This window comes from Lepeophtheirus salmonis, chromosome 7 (genome assembly GCF_016086655.4).
Source record: "Lepeophtheirus salmonis chromosome 7, UVic_Lsal_1.4, whole genome shotgun sequence".
Classification (NCBI taxonomy): Eukaryota; Metazoa; Arthropoda; class Copepoda; order Siphonostomatoida; family Caligidae; genus Lepeophtheirus; species Lepeophtheirus salmonis.
The window spans coordinates 193,538-210,450 of NC_052137.2; the positions used below are offsets into that span (position 1 = coordinate 193,538).

The 16,913-nt window shown below is 32.9% G+C and overlaps 1 protein-coding gene across 2 annotated transcripts; it reads right to left on the reverse strand.

Moving 5' to 3' along the window:
- Positions 1–9,158: 9,158 nt before the first annotated feature.
- Positions 9,159–12,733, reverse strand: LOC121121764 (nuclear receptor subfamily 2 group F member 1-B). 2 transcript variants are annotated; one of them, XM_040716744.2, is made up of 4 exons: positions 11,845–12,694; positions 11,622–11,771; positions 11,031–11,561; positions 9,159–10,951 (listed from the first exon to the last, which is right to left on the reverse strand). In XM_040716744.2, exons 1-4 carry the CDS (start codon positions 12,122–12,124, stop codon positions 10,407–10,409), a joined length of 1,506 nt encoding a protein of 501 aa, XP_040572678.1. In that variant the 5' UTR covers positions 12,125–12,694; the 3' UTR covers positions 9,159–10,406. The 2 variants fall into 2 exon arrangements, with proteins under 2 accessions (XP_040572678.1, XP_040572676.1); XM_040716742.2 differs by having other exon boundaries at positions 11,031–11,771; positions 11,845–12,733.
- Between the last annotated feature and the right edge of the window lie 4,180 nt (positions 12,734–16,913).

The window sequence follows — 16,913 nt, forward strand, 5'->3', positions numbered from 1 at the left end:
TTTATAAAATATTATCATCCCTCAACCTTGAAATTCTAAAAATATAAAACACAGGTCCTGGGGTCATATTATTTTCGTCTTTCAAAGTGACCTTTTTTTGTCTGACAGGCGTGGTTTTTACACTCCCCGCCATTTAGAAAATATTCCCTTTCCCTAACTGTTACTACAGTAAGGGTTAAGAAGGTTCCTGTATGAGGTTGTATCAATCCTTGCTAGCGGGCCTAAAATCGGTTTCTTACCTGTTATAGGTCCTTGAAAAACGTTCTATCTTGTAAAACGCCCTTTACAAAAGGGTAGGCCTGATTGTGTTCTTAACAAACATAAATCATACGTAGAATTAATATAAATTTGACAAGTACGAAGAACAGAAAAGCGCACCAAATAATGGTTCATTTTTGTAGATGAAGTACTTTGTAATAGAAGTAAATCTATATTAAAACATTAACGTTTGTCTGTCAATAACTCATTTTTAACCATGAGCATGTGTAGACATTCCTGAGGACGTTTTACTGAAAAAGAATAGAAAAAGATTGCACATATGTTTAGGGTTGTAAATTCTAAGCATTTTTTAAGGAACAAGTTTTTTTGTTGTTTCAAATCGTGAGGTCTCAAAATTGACTGGCGTCCCAATCTGGACAGTATAACAAGACTCAGTAAATTATCATGTCTCAAATAGGTCACTGAAGTGCCTGACTGAGCACTGCTATGACTTTAATGGGAAGGAAATATACCCCCAGTAATCTTGTGCGAATAAATTTTGTGCGAGTCTATTTTAAATCTAAAACAAATCGAATATATCTGCATCTAGGACTATCTGATAGCTTCTATCAAAGAGACAGTGATCAATATGAAACGGAATTAACTCGACAACACTTGCTCCTCTTTCTGCGGCTGGATCCAAGGCTGTGGCCGATGTTGGAGGCAAATACAGCAAGTTAACTCTTTTTTAACATTTATATTTACAATCCAAGCTGATTTTCAAGTAAATCCGCCCATAAATGTTGCCCCACTGACAGTTTAAATTTTTTTGAAAAATGCACCGATTTGATCTGAGCACCCTTAATAAGTATTGAGAAATTAATTGAGATTCTCTCTTTTTCTTGATTCTTGTTCAAGATTGTTTTTATATTGACAAACTACATACATATTATTTATATAGTTCATGGGTGTACGTTTGCATGTCTTTTAAAAGGTTTTATTTCAATCATGAAGCTCCTAAATAGAGCACTTGAACATATATTGCCCTGTTCTATTTATGTCCATACCTTGCAATGTGTGTATGTGTTGTAGATAGATAGAGGAAGAAACAGAGAGACTCATGCAGTTAGTCAAGGACAAGATGATTAATTAATCTCTGAATGGGACTTGACCACAGTGTGTTTGTTCTATGCATTTAGTTATTATACCTTCATTCGTTCGTTCGTTGTTTCTTACGTCGTCTCTACATATGTACATACATATTTATAGATGGATAGATAAGGTAAACAGTCAAATAACATATATGCAAAATCAGGGGTGAAATAGTATGGTAACGATGATGTTGGTACTTAGAGGTGAAATTTGAACCATGTGCCTGCCTCCTTAACACAAACACAAGCAAAGAATGGATAACTTTTCTCTTAATATTGTCGAATAATTATAGTCCTTTTATACAACAAACAAACGATTCACCTCTTGGGCGTGTCGCAAATTACACTCTTAAAGTAATCGAAATGGATCGTCACAATTAAAAAATGATACATTCTATTTAAAAGAGCCATATCTGCCCAATATACGTGCATTTGATCAAATATAGGCTCTAAACTATAGCTAGAATTTCGAAGATTCTGAACCCATCCCATAAATTCGAAGTCAAGGTCTATAATTGACACAGACATGTCTATGAAATAAGTGGTTATATACAGGTGTATGTTGTAAAAAATAAAATTTTGTCTCCTCATTTTCTTGATTTGAGTTCTGGATTGTTTTCATGCCGACAAACCACATATGTAAGTCTATTGAATCAATGATTTTTTATCAAAAATGAGTTTGTATAATATTTGCATCTATATTGACGAATTATAAACGTCAATTTCTATCAAAAAATGTTTCTTATTCATCTGTTGGGTTTATGGCACATTGCACTCTTGATGTTGCTAAATTTCATCGTCACAACAAAAGAATGAGAAATAGTTGGATTTTGTTTAAAAAAGATTAATATATTGGGCTAATATAATTCTTAACTAGAGCGCAAACCCACACTAAAAATAATTTTCCCCAAAAATAACATTCCTTTGAGTTATGTAACTCAATTTGTTTCTATTTTTATGGTCGTTTTGTGTGACCTTGATCTAAAAAAATTAATCTATTGAACATCACTGATCTATCTGCAATTATGCAGGCAAAATGATATATTGGTGATGTCATCAGGGTCGTTTTACGATTTGATGGTGCGGCAGGGCCGTGAGTATTACTTTTTTTGGGGGAGGGCGTTTTGACGTGATGTTTTTTTATAAGTGGCAAATTTGACATATAACTTTTTAAAAAAAAAAGACAAAACCCTTTTTATTTTAAATTTTATGTTTAAAATTTTTGAGAACACACTAAATTTGAGTGAATAACCTATTTAAATTACAATTTCTTTGTAATACAAATTTGAGCGGATAAACTTTATAAAAGACAAATTAGAAAAAAAATTCCAGAAAATTATGACCTTTTTTTTGACAAGACAAATATGTTAAAATAACTATACAAATAAGCGGAGGTGGGAGGTCCTATGGTTCTGATGACACTGACCTTCAGACCTTCATTGAATTGAGGCTCATGCTAGCTAAAAAATATTTAAAATATACACATAGGACATCAAGATAAAAATGACCATAAAAATATAGACCTTTATAAAATTGTAATAAATAGATAGATAAATGACACAATCAAATATGATATGTTAAATAAGGGGTGCCATATGATTATGTTGTTTATACTGAATGATCCAATTTAACTAAATAATATACATAAAATGCATAGGTACGTGACAAAAAGAAATTAGAAATCGGATTTTTTTTCTTCTTTTTCTTGACTTCTTCTTCATTATCATCTTATTAAAACCAAGAGAAGAAGCTGTAGTCATATAATTGTTATTATTATTATTATTATTGACCAACTGTGGATTGACTTTCCCACGTTGATCACAAAACTATGAAAATGATCCATATGTGTAACATACTCGTCGTCTGTGTGAACTAGAAGCAGCTATTTATAATAATGAACGGACTTATTTAAATAGTTACATACTTAATTATGCAGAATACAGGGTATCTACGAAGGTTATTACTTATTTATCTAATTTCAAATATTCATAGACTTGTGCTATAACCTGGCATTGCCCGGAGTCATTAAGCCCCGAATAACATTCAAATTTTGCTTTCTACGAATCCTTGTGTTACCTTCCGTTTTTCATAAGCGCACTCACATGTAGATACTCCCTCAATACTAAGACATCCTGTCCTCAAGAATAATATAATAGTAGATGGAACGACGTAGCTCAGTGGACAACGTTCCCGGGAGAAATAATTCTGTTCAACTCAATGTCCGTAGGTTCGCATCTCGGTCGTTACTAGAGAAGAAGTAATGCATTATGTGTATGGTCTTCAAAGAAGATTCCTAGGTCAAATTGAGTAAATTTAGTACTAAAATATTTATATATATCTAATTAGTGCAACTCCATCTGTCCAATAAAAGAAACATTACAAAAAAATACGAGCTTAAAAAAAAGCAAATATGATTTGATGATTGAGTGAGTACTTTAGCTTGGTTCTAAACCTTAACTAAAGTCACATTCATTTATTCATATAAAGTATTTCCCTCTTTTTTTTCTTTTTTAATATGAGTTGAAGTAAAGGCCTGCGAGATTTAATTTATTATATACACCCTTGTATATTGCACACACTATTTTTTTTCTTAATACAAAGGTGGTCTGAAAAGTTTCCAACCTCAGCGTGAAGATGGGGGCATTCGTAAATAATAACCTGTCACATCTGTTTAGTATTTGTTGAATGTTATTCACAATAGTTTTAGCCATTTTGGATGCAGAGTTGGTGGGTAACAGTAGTTTGAGAAAATTGATGTGAGTATTTTTGGGAAAATTTACAAAATCGAGTATCGAGCTGTCATTAATTATATACATTTTTTTTATAAATTGTAATCTTTTAATAGATTGAAACAATGGCAGACATATACAGGTTTGTTGTGTTAAAATTTGACGCGTCTAATTTAATCCAACTTGGAGTAATTGAGCCAAAAACAAACTATGTCCACCAACAATTATTTTGCAGAGAAAAACGGCGAGTACTATTTGGAAGTGTTCCATAATTTTTACTATATTTTAGAATAAATTTAAAAGACTTATATTAGCCCCAATATGCCCTTATAAATACATTAAGCGCATCCATTTCCCATTTTTTATTGTAGCGATCCATTTTGACAAATTTAAATGCAATGTGCGACGTACTCAAAAAATTAAAAAGAATAAGTTTTTGATAGAAATTGTCAATCATTAGAAGGAGAATACAAATGTAGTCCAAAATCAATTTAGTAGAAATCATTCTAGCTTTTTTTATGTGTTAATGGGCGATGTGTTAAATTTATTTGTTCTAGATGTTAGTTTTTTGGTAAATGATGATTCCTAAAGGTTAGAGAAGGGAGAGGTCATCACAGGAAGGAATTTAGTTTCTTGACTGAGGAACAAGCCGTTTTTTATATATCTTAGAAATAGTTAGGGAATCATATACATTTGTATAGTAATAATTTTTATGAACATCTCATAACATCTACTGCAAAAGGAGTTAGAATCAGTGCCAGTTTTAAGAGGAAAGGACAGAGGACGTGTGCCTCTGACCCGCTCTGAATTGGGACCCAGTACTAGCTAGAAATTATTTAATATTTAAATATAAGGTAGATTTTTGTTGGAGCAACGAGCAAGTAGAACTACGCCTCATTACACTATGGGCCCTTCGCTATTGGCTGTATCGTTGTTCATGGATTTTCTTGAGGATGATGTCATAGTTTTACTTTGTCACTTTGCTCAAAACTCCACCTAAAATTCACCTAAACACTCAACGACAAACGATACCTGGAATTGGGAAAGGTTCATAGGGACAATAAGGCATAGTTCTACTTCGACCATTCCTCCAACAAAAATTGACATTTTGACACTTAGAAAAACGGCTCCAAAAATAAAGACCTTTTCTAAGAAAAGAAATGAAGATACTGCTTAAAAAACGAAATTTAATTTAATAATTATGCACAAAGTGTCTTTAAAAAAGGCCTTACATATGTATTTGCCTTAGGCAACAGTCAGTTGTTGAAATCCTTCAAATACCTAGGATATTTCATATATGCAAAAAAAAAAAAAAATCTACAAAATCTAGTTAGGGTCTATAAATAGGAGAATTGGGGATAATTAATTCAACCCTTACTTAGGGATAGCAATGCAAAAACACATTGCATTTAATGATAATAGTGACGACTCAATACAAATATGCAGGTGACTAGTGTTTTTCGAATATGAAATGTGACACACCATTTCAGACAAGTCAAAAAATCATCAACTTAAGACGAGTCAACACAACACAATCTCTTAGAACTCTATTATACGTGTCTTGTCAACATAAAAATAAGTTATAATATTTAATATGCCAAATTGAGTGCAGATTACAATTTAATGCTCGAATTGTCCGTCAATTTCTATCAAGCAAATGGCATGCTTAAAGCAGCCAAAATTGATCATCACAATAACAAAACGAAAGATTTTACTTTGAAAGGGACCATATTGTCCCCAATATAAGTTTCATTAATCAGATATAAGTTTTAAACTGTAACTAAAATCAAGGTTTTGCCCAGTTCAGGTTAAGCGTTTCTATCCTTCCCGGTCTCGATGTTTTCATTTCAACGGTTGTAGTCTTGGTTCAGCTTTATCAGTGTCGGTTCTTTTTTATACAGTCTCAGTTTGGTAACAGGTACTTAAAACAAGGAGCATCACTAGAAAATTCGGGCCCAGGAAATGATATTGGTTACAAACAAGGCCGCAGAGTGCATAGTGCCTCAAGTTCCAGCAAGGACTGCGAAAACTAAGTTTGCTTAAGACAATGGTTTTCAAAGTTGGCCATGAGTAGAGGCTAGGGAGGGGGGCAGAAGGATGGATAATTAAAGATTCATTTATATCTTCACATCCATAGTACACATTTTTTGTATCAGCTAAAAGTGTATTAGTGTAGTGGCCTTGCCATAGTAAAGTTTGGGAAACCCTGGTATAAGAAATATTATAGTAATGATATTATAGGTCCCGGACAAGCTTAGTAGCGCACCAGGATCCATAATGTACACCAACCCTTCCCTCTTTTATTTACACCATCTGGTTCCTGAGATCCCTTTTCCAGATCCATAAGCAGCCCTTAGCTATTTGGAACTCAGATACAACTCTATCACCTTGGCAAAGTAAAAATAATAATATAAAAACCCATAGGAATAACGCTCCAATACCACAAAAAAAAATCAAAAAAAAAATCTAAAAATTGACTCACCAGTGAGTCAATTTTGACTATTTACAGCTAATTTAATTTCTTTTATTTTTTATATATCGCAGTCTCGGTTCGACTTTTTCGGTTTTGTTTCTGTCGGTTAAATAACCAAAACTGCTGGACCGACAATGGCACAAAATGGCTAAAATACATGGTTATCTGAATTAATCAAACAAATTTGATTACAATGTCTATAACTGACTCTAATATGTTAATTAAATATTGGACCATATGCAACCTGTATAAAGTAAAAAATAAAACGTGATTTTCCTGTTTTATTAATTTGCGTTCAAGATTATTTTAATGTTGACGGACCACATAAGTAAGTCCATTAAGTCCATTGAAAATGTACCTTCAATCTATTATTATCAATTGGTAGTGACTTTGCATGCTAAAGGGGGAGGGGGGAAGAACAGTCATAAAAATCCGAGGGAAACCACAAAAGCCAAAAAGGTAATATAAACATTAGTTTCATGGATCAGAAACGTTAGTAGTCCGAATTTACACCCCCCCCCCTTCTTCTTATGTAGTATTTACATAGTTGTAGATTTATTGAGAAAGATTTTAATAGGTGTTATAATCATGAATCAAAAAGAAAAATATCCTCAAAAACCCTATATTTGTGTATGATGGTTATCAAAGGAAATCAGGTTTTTTTCGGTTTCTGATATTGCATTATAATCTGTCTTCTCTCTTCAACTTATAATTTAACAATTAAGGAGAAAGATCTTTATAGCATATATATAAATATAGCATCAAAAATCAAGTTCTTTAAAGGCATTTTCACTTGGTTGGCCCTAATAATACCCAAAGACTGGATCCATGTTTAAAAGACTTGCGTCTCATCTTCATCACACATTCAAAAACTCTAGACTTGACTCGGACTTGAATACCAATACGCACTACTCGACTGTCGAGGCTCGAGTCCATATTTTGAAAACTTGCGACTTGACTTGCTTATTTCAATTTTTCAGAGAAAGTCAAAAGTATTCTTTCAAGCATCATTTATTTTATGGGGACTTGAATTGGACTCATGAAAATATTTCGAGACTTGGACTACTGAGCAAAGACTTAGAACTTAAATTAAACTTGCAGAACACGTTCTTTTCCTCCCGGCTCGTAGTTGACACATAAAAAATCTAGAACAAAAATCAATTTTTCATTAATATACTACGGTACATTGTAGTTTTGTATTCAAATTTATGTCAGGAGTAGAGTAATTATACCCAAATTTCTTTACTAAAGCTTAGAACCTTCAATTGATTCGTAAGAGTTAATTTGACCCCAATTTTTTGTTCACTTTTCAACCATCAAATCCATCAATCTATAATTTTTAAAATGTGACGATAAAATTGCCTTACTTTTAAGAGTGTAATTTGTGGCAAATTTAAAAGACTAGTCAGATTTTTTTTTTTTTAAAGTAGGATAATTTGTCAATACAAATGATTATCCAGACATAATTTTGATAATTTTTTGTTATAGCTTATTTTTGTGTTTACGATTGACATATCATGTAATTATATATGAAGATTGAAGACGTTATTCGTTACTTTTATTGTATCAAACATCCCCTCTTTTGAAAAGAAACGGAAAGAATGCCCAAAAATCAATCGGCAGTTAGATAATTCTTTTTCAAATATGGAATTAGTATTTGATATTTTTGATAATTATTATGTAAATTATAATACATAGAGCGCTTACACTGAGCAAAAGCAAGGGAATTTTTGAAGCTGACAGTTAGTTGCCCAAACAATGTAAAGTATAATTGTTTATATACATCCATTCCTCCAGAACTTGTACAGAATCCTCCTATACTTCTATAAAAACTGAAATGTTCGATATTGAAAAATTTAATCAAATGTAAAATACAGTGAGGATCGAACATACGAATATTTGAAGCACTCTTCATATTGTCAACATACCTAAAGGACTCTAGGCAAAGATTGGACACTCAAAGCAAAGAAGGTAGGGTTAGTAGTTCTCAATTCTGATTGACTTCAAATTAGAATCTGCGACATGCTCCTCCAGCTAGGCGCGCAGCCAGTGTGAGGGGGGAGGCGGAGTGAAGAAGTGAGTCTCCCCTTTTGAAAAGAGAAGACTAAGGGCTATTTTCCCCTTGACCGCTCTTTCCCTAGGGTCCTTTTAACATACCTATTTAATACTAATACACTTTGAATGTTTAGGTCAACTAGGAGGGCGTCGACTTCTTCTTCATATTATCAGTCTACAATGGCTCGCTTTTTTAAATAGCATAGATGTTTTGTATTATCCTTTCAGCTGTGTTCATTAGTTGACTCTTGTATTATTTAAAGGAGCTATACGTATTATAAAGGATTTAGATTTTTATATTAATTTTCATCTATCAATGGCCTACATTTATATGTATGATTAAGAGCTTAAAAGGAGCGTATTATAACTTCACAGATCAATGTTGATAAATATTAAGAGGAAAAAGAAGCATAAACATCTACAGCTGACAACCAAATACACTATTTTTGTATTAGCTATGTAACGCGGTCTGAAATTTAATTTTTCTTTTTATATTATCAAAAAAAACTTCGGAACTTTTAAATCCGCCCCAATAAATCACGAAACCTTATCTTTTCTGTATAATAATATGTATTGTATAATAATCTATTGTATGTTTTAACATTTTAACAAGTAATTGAATGCTTAGAAACTACATTTATTCTTATAATTTATAGTTCTTATTATTTTCTAGTACGTATTTATAAATTTAATTATTTTTTTTTCTTAGAAATGACAATTTTTATTTATTTTTAAGTAGATTTTAAAGAAGTCCAAAAAACATGTAAATATTATTTAGTTGAATAGTTATCACAGAAAATAACATAAATGCTTAGAGTAAAATGTTTTGTTTTTTGTTTTCTTTGGTGTTGATGATATTATTTGTTCTAAGTTGATAATAATAAAAAGTAATTTTAAAGTATGTATATAGATAGATGTTTGTATTACTACAGATATTGCAGCTAATCCAGGGAGATAGAGAGAGAGAGAGAAAAAAAAATGCTTTCCAAAAGGAGGAAATAAAATAACTTGTATGTAAATATATATATGTAAAAAAAAACAAAAAGATTTAATTAAAAAAAACAATTTAAGTCACTTGGAGTGACAAAAAAAAACCACGCAAAAAACAACTAACAACATCGAAAAGGGATCACAGTGTGATAATTACTGATGACGTTTACGAAAGGAAAGGTGGGGGTCATTTTTTCTGATTAAATAGTAGAGTAAGATATAATTAATCTCAAGGCTTTGAGGTTTTTCATGCAAAGAATACACAAATAAATTCGCTAAAAAGAGAGCTCCAATAAATAATTATGATTATTTTTACCACATATGTATTGAACACATCCAGTGACACGCCATTACCTTTATTGTATCTGAACACAACACTTACTCTGAAACGTAGCAGTGGGAACGTCCCAAAGTCGTTTGGTAGGAGTTGGTTCATTTATTCAATAGTTGCTTAGAATTGCAAGTAGCTTAAAAACAAGAGCTAATTCGACTAATCAACGTTCAGAACACTGATTAGCGAAAAAGACCCAGAAATATCCATATCAGACAGTGAGATACAATTGCTGTGTTATGAAAGTAACGTCCTGGTGGATGTACAAATGTAGTGTGGTGAATAGCGACAGACGAGAAAGAAGGAAAAGTGTGGGGAGGGAGGGGGTGGGGTGCTCTACAACTACTTCTACAACTGCTGGTTGTTGCCTATGACCCAAAAAATCATCAATTGGATGCTGCTGATGATGATGACGAAGAGGATTTAGAGACAGACTCGAAAGCAGAGGACTTCTGACTCTGCTTCGATAGGAGTATATGTCACATGCTGAATGGAGTGGTGTTTGTAGGAGAAGTGGTGGATCCAGATGTGGAATTAACGGAAGAGGGATGGTGATCATGGATGCCCACATTACTTGAGGCTGAATTGTTGCTATTATTATTAGCTGGAGGCGAGGGAGGAGATGAGTTATTTGAAGAGGATAGAGGACCCGCTAAGGATGTGGGTGTTCCGGTTGGTGGTGATACACTTCTTCTCTGTGCTAATAGGTTATTTGGTGTTATGATTCCGGAGAGCTGTGATAATGGAGATAGGGATGCTGGAGTGATGGGCCATTGAAAGGCAGTTCCACAGAGGAGCATGTCGCGAATCAACGTTTCGATTGGAGTTTTTCCGACGAGACGAATAAAGAAAAGCTGTTCGATGACCGCGGAGGACACTGTGCGAAGTGATGGGAGACGAAGGAGTAATTTGCCGAAACGAGAGGGTTTTGTTGGGTGATGTATTTTGCAGTAGTCATCTAGTGCGCATTGGGACTTCTCTTGGAGTTGCTCAATAAGAGTGATGTCTGTAAGTCCTGGAGGATCTGGAAATGAAAATATGGATATTCATTAGTAAAAGGAGTCAGATAAGGGGAGGATAAAGTTTGAAAAGTGGTTCCTTACCTGTGGAGAACAGAACAATGGCTTTCAAACAGGCATACTCTGCAGCATCCACTTGAAGAGCCTTTAATTTCTCGACCTGCTCTTGAAACACGCGAATATGGTCCATAAAAGCAACAACTCGATCTGCTGCCAAGGGGGAGGCATGAAGTCCAGCTGCCACGAGGAGTGGAGCAACGTGAAGAGGCATGTGGCACTGTGATGCATTCAGTACAAATAGCTCAGACCACACCATTCTTAGGAGACCCACTTGATCTGTGATTTGTAATTCCGGGAAGCCTGGTATGTTGCGTGCCCATTCAATTGCACTAAAAAGAAGCCTTGCTGCAAATTCACATATATTATCGATTCCAATGATATTGTTGCTGGCAGCCATCTGAAGCTGACCGTACTGTGAGGTTGTGTAGGGCTCTGCTCGGAGTAGGAGAGATATATATGTCGATAAATAGGATGAACCAGTGTTGGGTGAGAATAGATCGTTACTATAGTTGAAGATGGGGGCTGAGGTCGTTGTGGTGCGTCCTTTTTGAACAGCTGAAATGGAAGTAGTAATAAATAGATGTTTTGAAGATGGATCAAAATGTTGCCTTTTACCTTCTTTTTTCATTCCCATATTTAAACACTTTTTAAAGCGACAGTGTTGACATTGATTCCGATGATGCTGATCCACAGGACAGCTTTTCTTACTTCGACACTGAAAAGTGAGGCTGCGTCTCACACATCGTTTAAAAAAACTTTTACATCCTAGAATCAATAATGTATGCATTAGAGAGAATGTATCATAAATGATGAATAAAGATGATTAGGCTATCCTTACCTTCGCACGTAAACTGCCCGTAGTGTTTCCCAGAGGATTTATCTCCGCATACAACACAGAGTATTTCCGTGGAAGAGTTAGTACCAGAAGAGGGTGAAGGTGCTGTTAAAGAGGACGAATTGTTCACTATGTGATGATCCGGGAGTTCTTTCTTTGTCATGGAGGCAACAGATAATTTATTCGCTGCGGATGTATAGAGAGCCGAGGCCGCAGATATCCGATCCGCCAGAAGCGGATCCCTCCAGATCGATGAGGCTGGATTGCAAGCTAATAAAGCCATCCGGAAGTCAATAATTATGTCTATTTAAATGGTGTCCGGTTCTAATAAAAAAAATGTTTGAGTGTTTCTATTGAACCCTCAAATTCTGTATCGTTTAAAAGTGTTGGTTGGTTTTTTGTTTAGAAAAAAAACAAAGATGTTTAGTTTTTTTTTTTTTTTTCAAAATCAAATCTTTTTCTCTCTTTGGAAAAAGAGATGATGGTCTTTAAATGTTGACTTTTAAACTGTTGGTATTGCAGAGTAACAAAAATGATTTAATACTTTGTGTGTGTGTGTAATATATTTTTTTTTTCCTTTTTCGTGGTAGTAGCTGGTGCAGTAGTAGTCTAGCAGTTACCACTGAGTTTTAAGCGCACACATAAACTGATGGTTGTTTTAGTGGTAATAGTTAAAAAAAAAAAAAAAACATAAAAAAGGCGCTTGTGTCTTGAATTCCCGTGTTCATTGTGAGTTAATTTTTTGTTTTTACTTACTCTGCGCCGTCGTCACCGACGTTAAAAGCACATCAAGTTTTTTTTTATTCTTCCTTGCGCTGCGAACTTTCCCGACATTTAAAAAGATATTTTTCCTAGTGAAGAGGCGAAAAAAGAAACCTTTCATCCAAAGGGGGCCTTTCCCCTTCTCTCTCTTTCTCTCTTGCTCTTACTCAATCTCCCCTTTGATTCAACACAAAAGCAGAGTTAAAAGATATAATATATATCTCTTGTACAAGTTGGAATTCTGTACAAGTTACAACTGCTCAACTAGATAAAGAATTTGAAGTACTTTTGAAAAGTATAATACAATAATGTCGAATGTTTTTGCCTCTGTTTGTTCGATGACCGAAAGGCTTATGGCAAAAGTTGCTTATCAATATACCAGATTTTATATATGGTCAGACTAAGAGGCCATTAAACTTTGAGGAGGTTAAGGTCAAAGTAACACCAAACCTATAATATGTCGTACTTATTGAATCTGGTACAATTTGGTTACACGAGTTACAAATTGTATAATTACGTATATGTGCTGTGTCAACATAAAGACAGGCTAGGATAAAAAAGAAGAAATTATGGATTTTTCTTTTTCTAACTAATTTACATAATAAGAAAGAATCATTTGTTATTTAGAGGCCCTTATAAACCTTTATATATATAAAAAAGTTACTATTATAGATAAGGCTTTGAGCTTCTTCGTGATGCTCATCATTTAAAGTCTTTAAAAACGACTTTTTTGAGAAGAAACAAAACCAACTATTTCTATTATTAAAATTGTATATTGAATTGTGGTCAAATGTATTAAAGCAGTTAAAACTCTGGTTCTCAGTCATCAAATAAAAAAAAGAATATCTTAATATAATTTAAAGAATATAATTTTATCGATTATTTACAAAAATAATTTACGCCTGTTTTGATGTTGACATCTCTGACACCTTTTTTTCGTTTAAAAATCAATTCCACATTGAAGAAGAAGAAATGTGGAGCTCACTAAAAAGGATCATTCATTCCTTATTAGCCCATAAATGAAATGTGTTTTAGGCCCAAAATAAAGGTGGTGTTCATCTCTTTCTATAAAAAACAACGGACCTTGGGCAATACGAGCAATAATAATCAGACAAAATCAAGTGCAAAATACAACTAAAACCAACCGAAACATTAATAGTTGTACCAATATGTAATAATATTTTTAGTGCATTGATGACTTATAACTCTCTCCCTCTACCATCATTATTATCAACTAATACTATGTATGTATATTAGGGTGGCCCTTAAAAATCCATATTGTACTTTTACCACTCTAATTCTACCATTAGATTCCCGTCACTGGGTCTCTTCAAAAGGTGGGATGTAGGTGCTTTATCCCCCAATTAAGAATTTTTGTTTTTTAAATTTTTCCTACTAAAAAAATTCATATTTTTTCAAAAATTTAATTTAATTTTAAATTTTTTCCTAAAAAATTTAATTTTCTGAGAATAATTATAGATTTTTGTTATTTTTTCAAAAAATTTATTACTGGACAGCTACGGAATTTTGAAATTTTTTAAAAATAGCTATGTCCTTTTGACATTTTTTTCTAAATAATTTAATATTTTGTGGATATGTGTGGGTTTTTGAAATTTTCTTATAAAACATTTACTATTTCAAATTTTTTTGCAAGAAATTTAATTTTTCAATTTGTATCAAATAATATATGATCCTGCAGATAATCCTTCATCATAATAAAACTTATCTTTGCAAAATATATTTTTGACTTGAATTAATATTTATTGGTTTATTTTCTAAATCTTTTGCCTTATTTTGAAAAATTAGCCCAAAAATTCGACATCTCCATTTTTTTTCTACTAAAATAAAGTTATGTACAAGACCATCTTTGTCTGTAAGCGTAAATATATTCTATGCCAATAACAATACCTGTACTGGTGTATTAGTCTTTTTAGTTTCAACATTTAATCATTTTTAACAGATCAATTAGATTATTTAATGTTGAATGTATACTATTACAAAGTACTTTATCGACAAAACCAACCATTTTTTGATGCACTTTTCTCGGATGGGTAGGGGAAATTTTTAATAACTTTGACGTTTCATTTGTGTTGTAAAATAAAACGAAAGCAAATGTGGATATAAATAAAATTTTAGTCCAAAGGTTATAAACCAAACATGGATACCACCTCTGAATGCCGCATAAATGTTACAATTTTAGGTACAGGAATATATTTTTACCTGTGTAGTGTCGGTCTTATTTATTCAATCCAATCTTAGGACCAGTCTTATCTGTCCTTGCAACTAATCTTATAGACCGTCGGTCCTACGAACGGTTAGTACTAGAAAGGATGAAAAAAAAACCCAATAAAGTTGATGACGTCTCTGAAAAAAAGTACAGTTTTTGACCCCCTCCCCCCCTTGGACCGCCCCTGCAGATATACTTCATATTGATTTATAAGTTTTAGACCTGATATGCAGCACTGCACGTGACAGGAATTCAGTCTTCAGTTCTAAATAAGGACCGATAAAATACTCATTAGAACCGATTGAGAGGGTGTGTCAAAGCATGGATTTTGTAGAGTAAATATTAGATTATACTGAAAGTTCCGAGCGTTTTAGTTAGATATCTTTAATGAGTTATATCTCACGATAAGTACATTGCATAAAAAAAGTTTAAATTATGTTCAATGGATAAGCGTACACTAAAAAACGTGAATTGACAGTTTTGTGTTTTGTGAAGCCAGTTGCCTGATACAGAGTTCCAAAATGGAAGTAAAAAAGAAAAGTAATCGATACATTCTTTAGTACCACTAAGTACCAGGTTGAAAAGAGGGAGCAAGCGGCTAGAAAAAATTGCTGCTGTTGATGGACCCAATACAATATCGAATCCAACAACAAAGCGGTGGTTACAACGATTCTGTTCTGTAAATATGGACGTCTCAAATGTCTATAAAATAGTGGAAGTTGTCGAGTTGGACCGGTCTGAGAGGACTTATTCCATTATACAAGAACAGAAAATTAGCCAGAAAACCCTTCTAAATCAAAAATCCAATACTCCTGACTTTGTTGATTTTATTGTAAAATTATATGGGGAAAAAAAGCTCAGAACTTTTTACTTCATCTATTACTAAGAACCACCCTAACGTACAACACATAGATAGCTGATATTATTATTATTTAAATCCTACGCCATTTTGACATAAGAGTATCACAAACAGGATAAAAATAAAGCAACGCCCAAATGCACACACACACATACACTAATTATTGACGTGCGTAATAGTAGAACAAAGTCCAACAACGATGGACAACACATGTTAAACATAAAAAAATTGCCTGATATTTACTGTGTTCATTCTGCTCTTTCAATAATATCTTATTATACATATTTTTACTTATTATTTATATGTATGTAATGTGAAGGGGAAAAAGGAGGAAGAGATTTGCCTCGGAACTTTTTTTTCAACGAGGAAAGACTATGCAACCTCTCTTTCAAAATCAATCACAGAGGTGGAGAAGAGGGGAGTAAAATTTCATGATGACTACTTATCATTACATTACATATATATGTATTAGTATATAAAGAGAGTGCTGGACAATATGACGTTCATACATAAAAGAGAGAAGGAAAAAATGTAAAAACAACACCCTTTTTGATATCCTTATACTATATAATTGCATATCCATATATTTATGAGTAATGGTTTTTTATTGTTATTTCTAAGGAGTTTTAAATAAGAAATTAAACTTTTCAAATATATACATATGTAGGGTGTTTAACATCTGTGGAGGGAACATTACAAATTGTCCCCATTGTTAGGGATGTGGCGGTCCACAAAAGCTTACGTCCCTTCCCGTGCATGATCTATATTTAAAGTACGCGTCCGAATCAGATCCGGAGGTCGTCCCTTGGAACAAGCTATGACTGAATAACGTAATAATTAGAGATAGGCAAAATGTAGTGAAAAATTATATTTAGAGATGAGAAAAGGAGGAGCTGTTGGTGTTATGATTATTTTTTTAAAAAAAAAAATTCCAAAAATTAAAATTTTTGTGAAAAAAATTTGAAAATATAATTTGATATATAAATATTTGCAAAAATCCACAAATATTCAAAAAAATGATATTCACAACCATGTTAATTCTCAAAAATTAAATATTTGGAGAAAAAAAAATTCCAAAACCCACAGCTATTCACAAAAAATTTCAAATATTAAATGTTTTGGAAAAAAAAAGAAAAACTGTTTTCCAAAAAATAAATCTTTTGGAAAATAATTCCTTAATTTGAGAGTGCTATTTTTTCATAACTTAGAAAAGTATTAAATACT

What these genes read in the sequence shown, in the direction of transcription:
- LOC121121764 (XM_040716742.2), bottom strand. Translation starts at nt 12,124, where the DNA reads ATGGCTTTATTAGCTTGCAATCCAGCCTCATCGATCTGGAGGGATCCG. An exon ending in CGGGCAGTTTACGTGCGAAG is followed by an intron (nt 11,772 to 11,844) that starts GTAAGGATAGCC and finishes TATTGATTCTAG; the next exon opens with GATGTAAAAGTTTTTTTAAA. An exon ending in CATTGTTCTGTTCTCCACAG is followed by an intron (nt 10,952 to 11,030) that starts GTAAGGAACCAC and finishes TTTCATTTCCAG; the next exon opens with ATCCTCCAGGACTTACAGAC.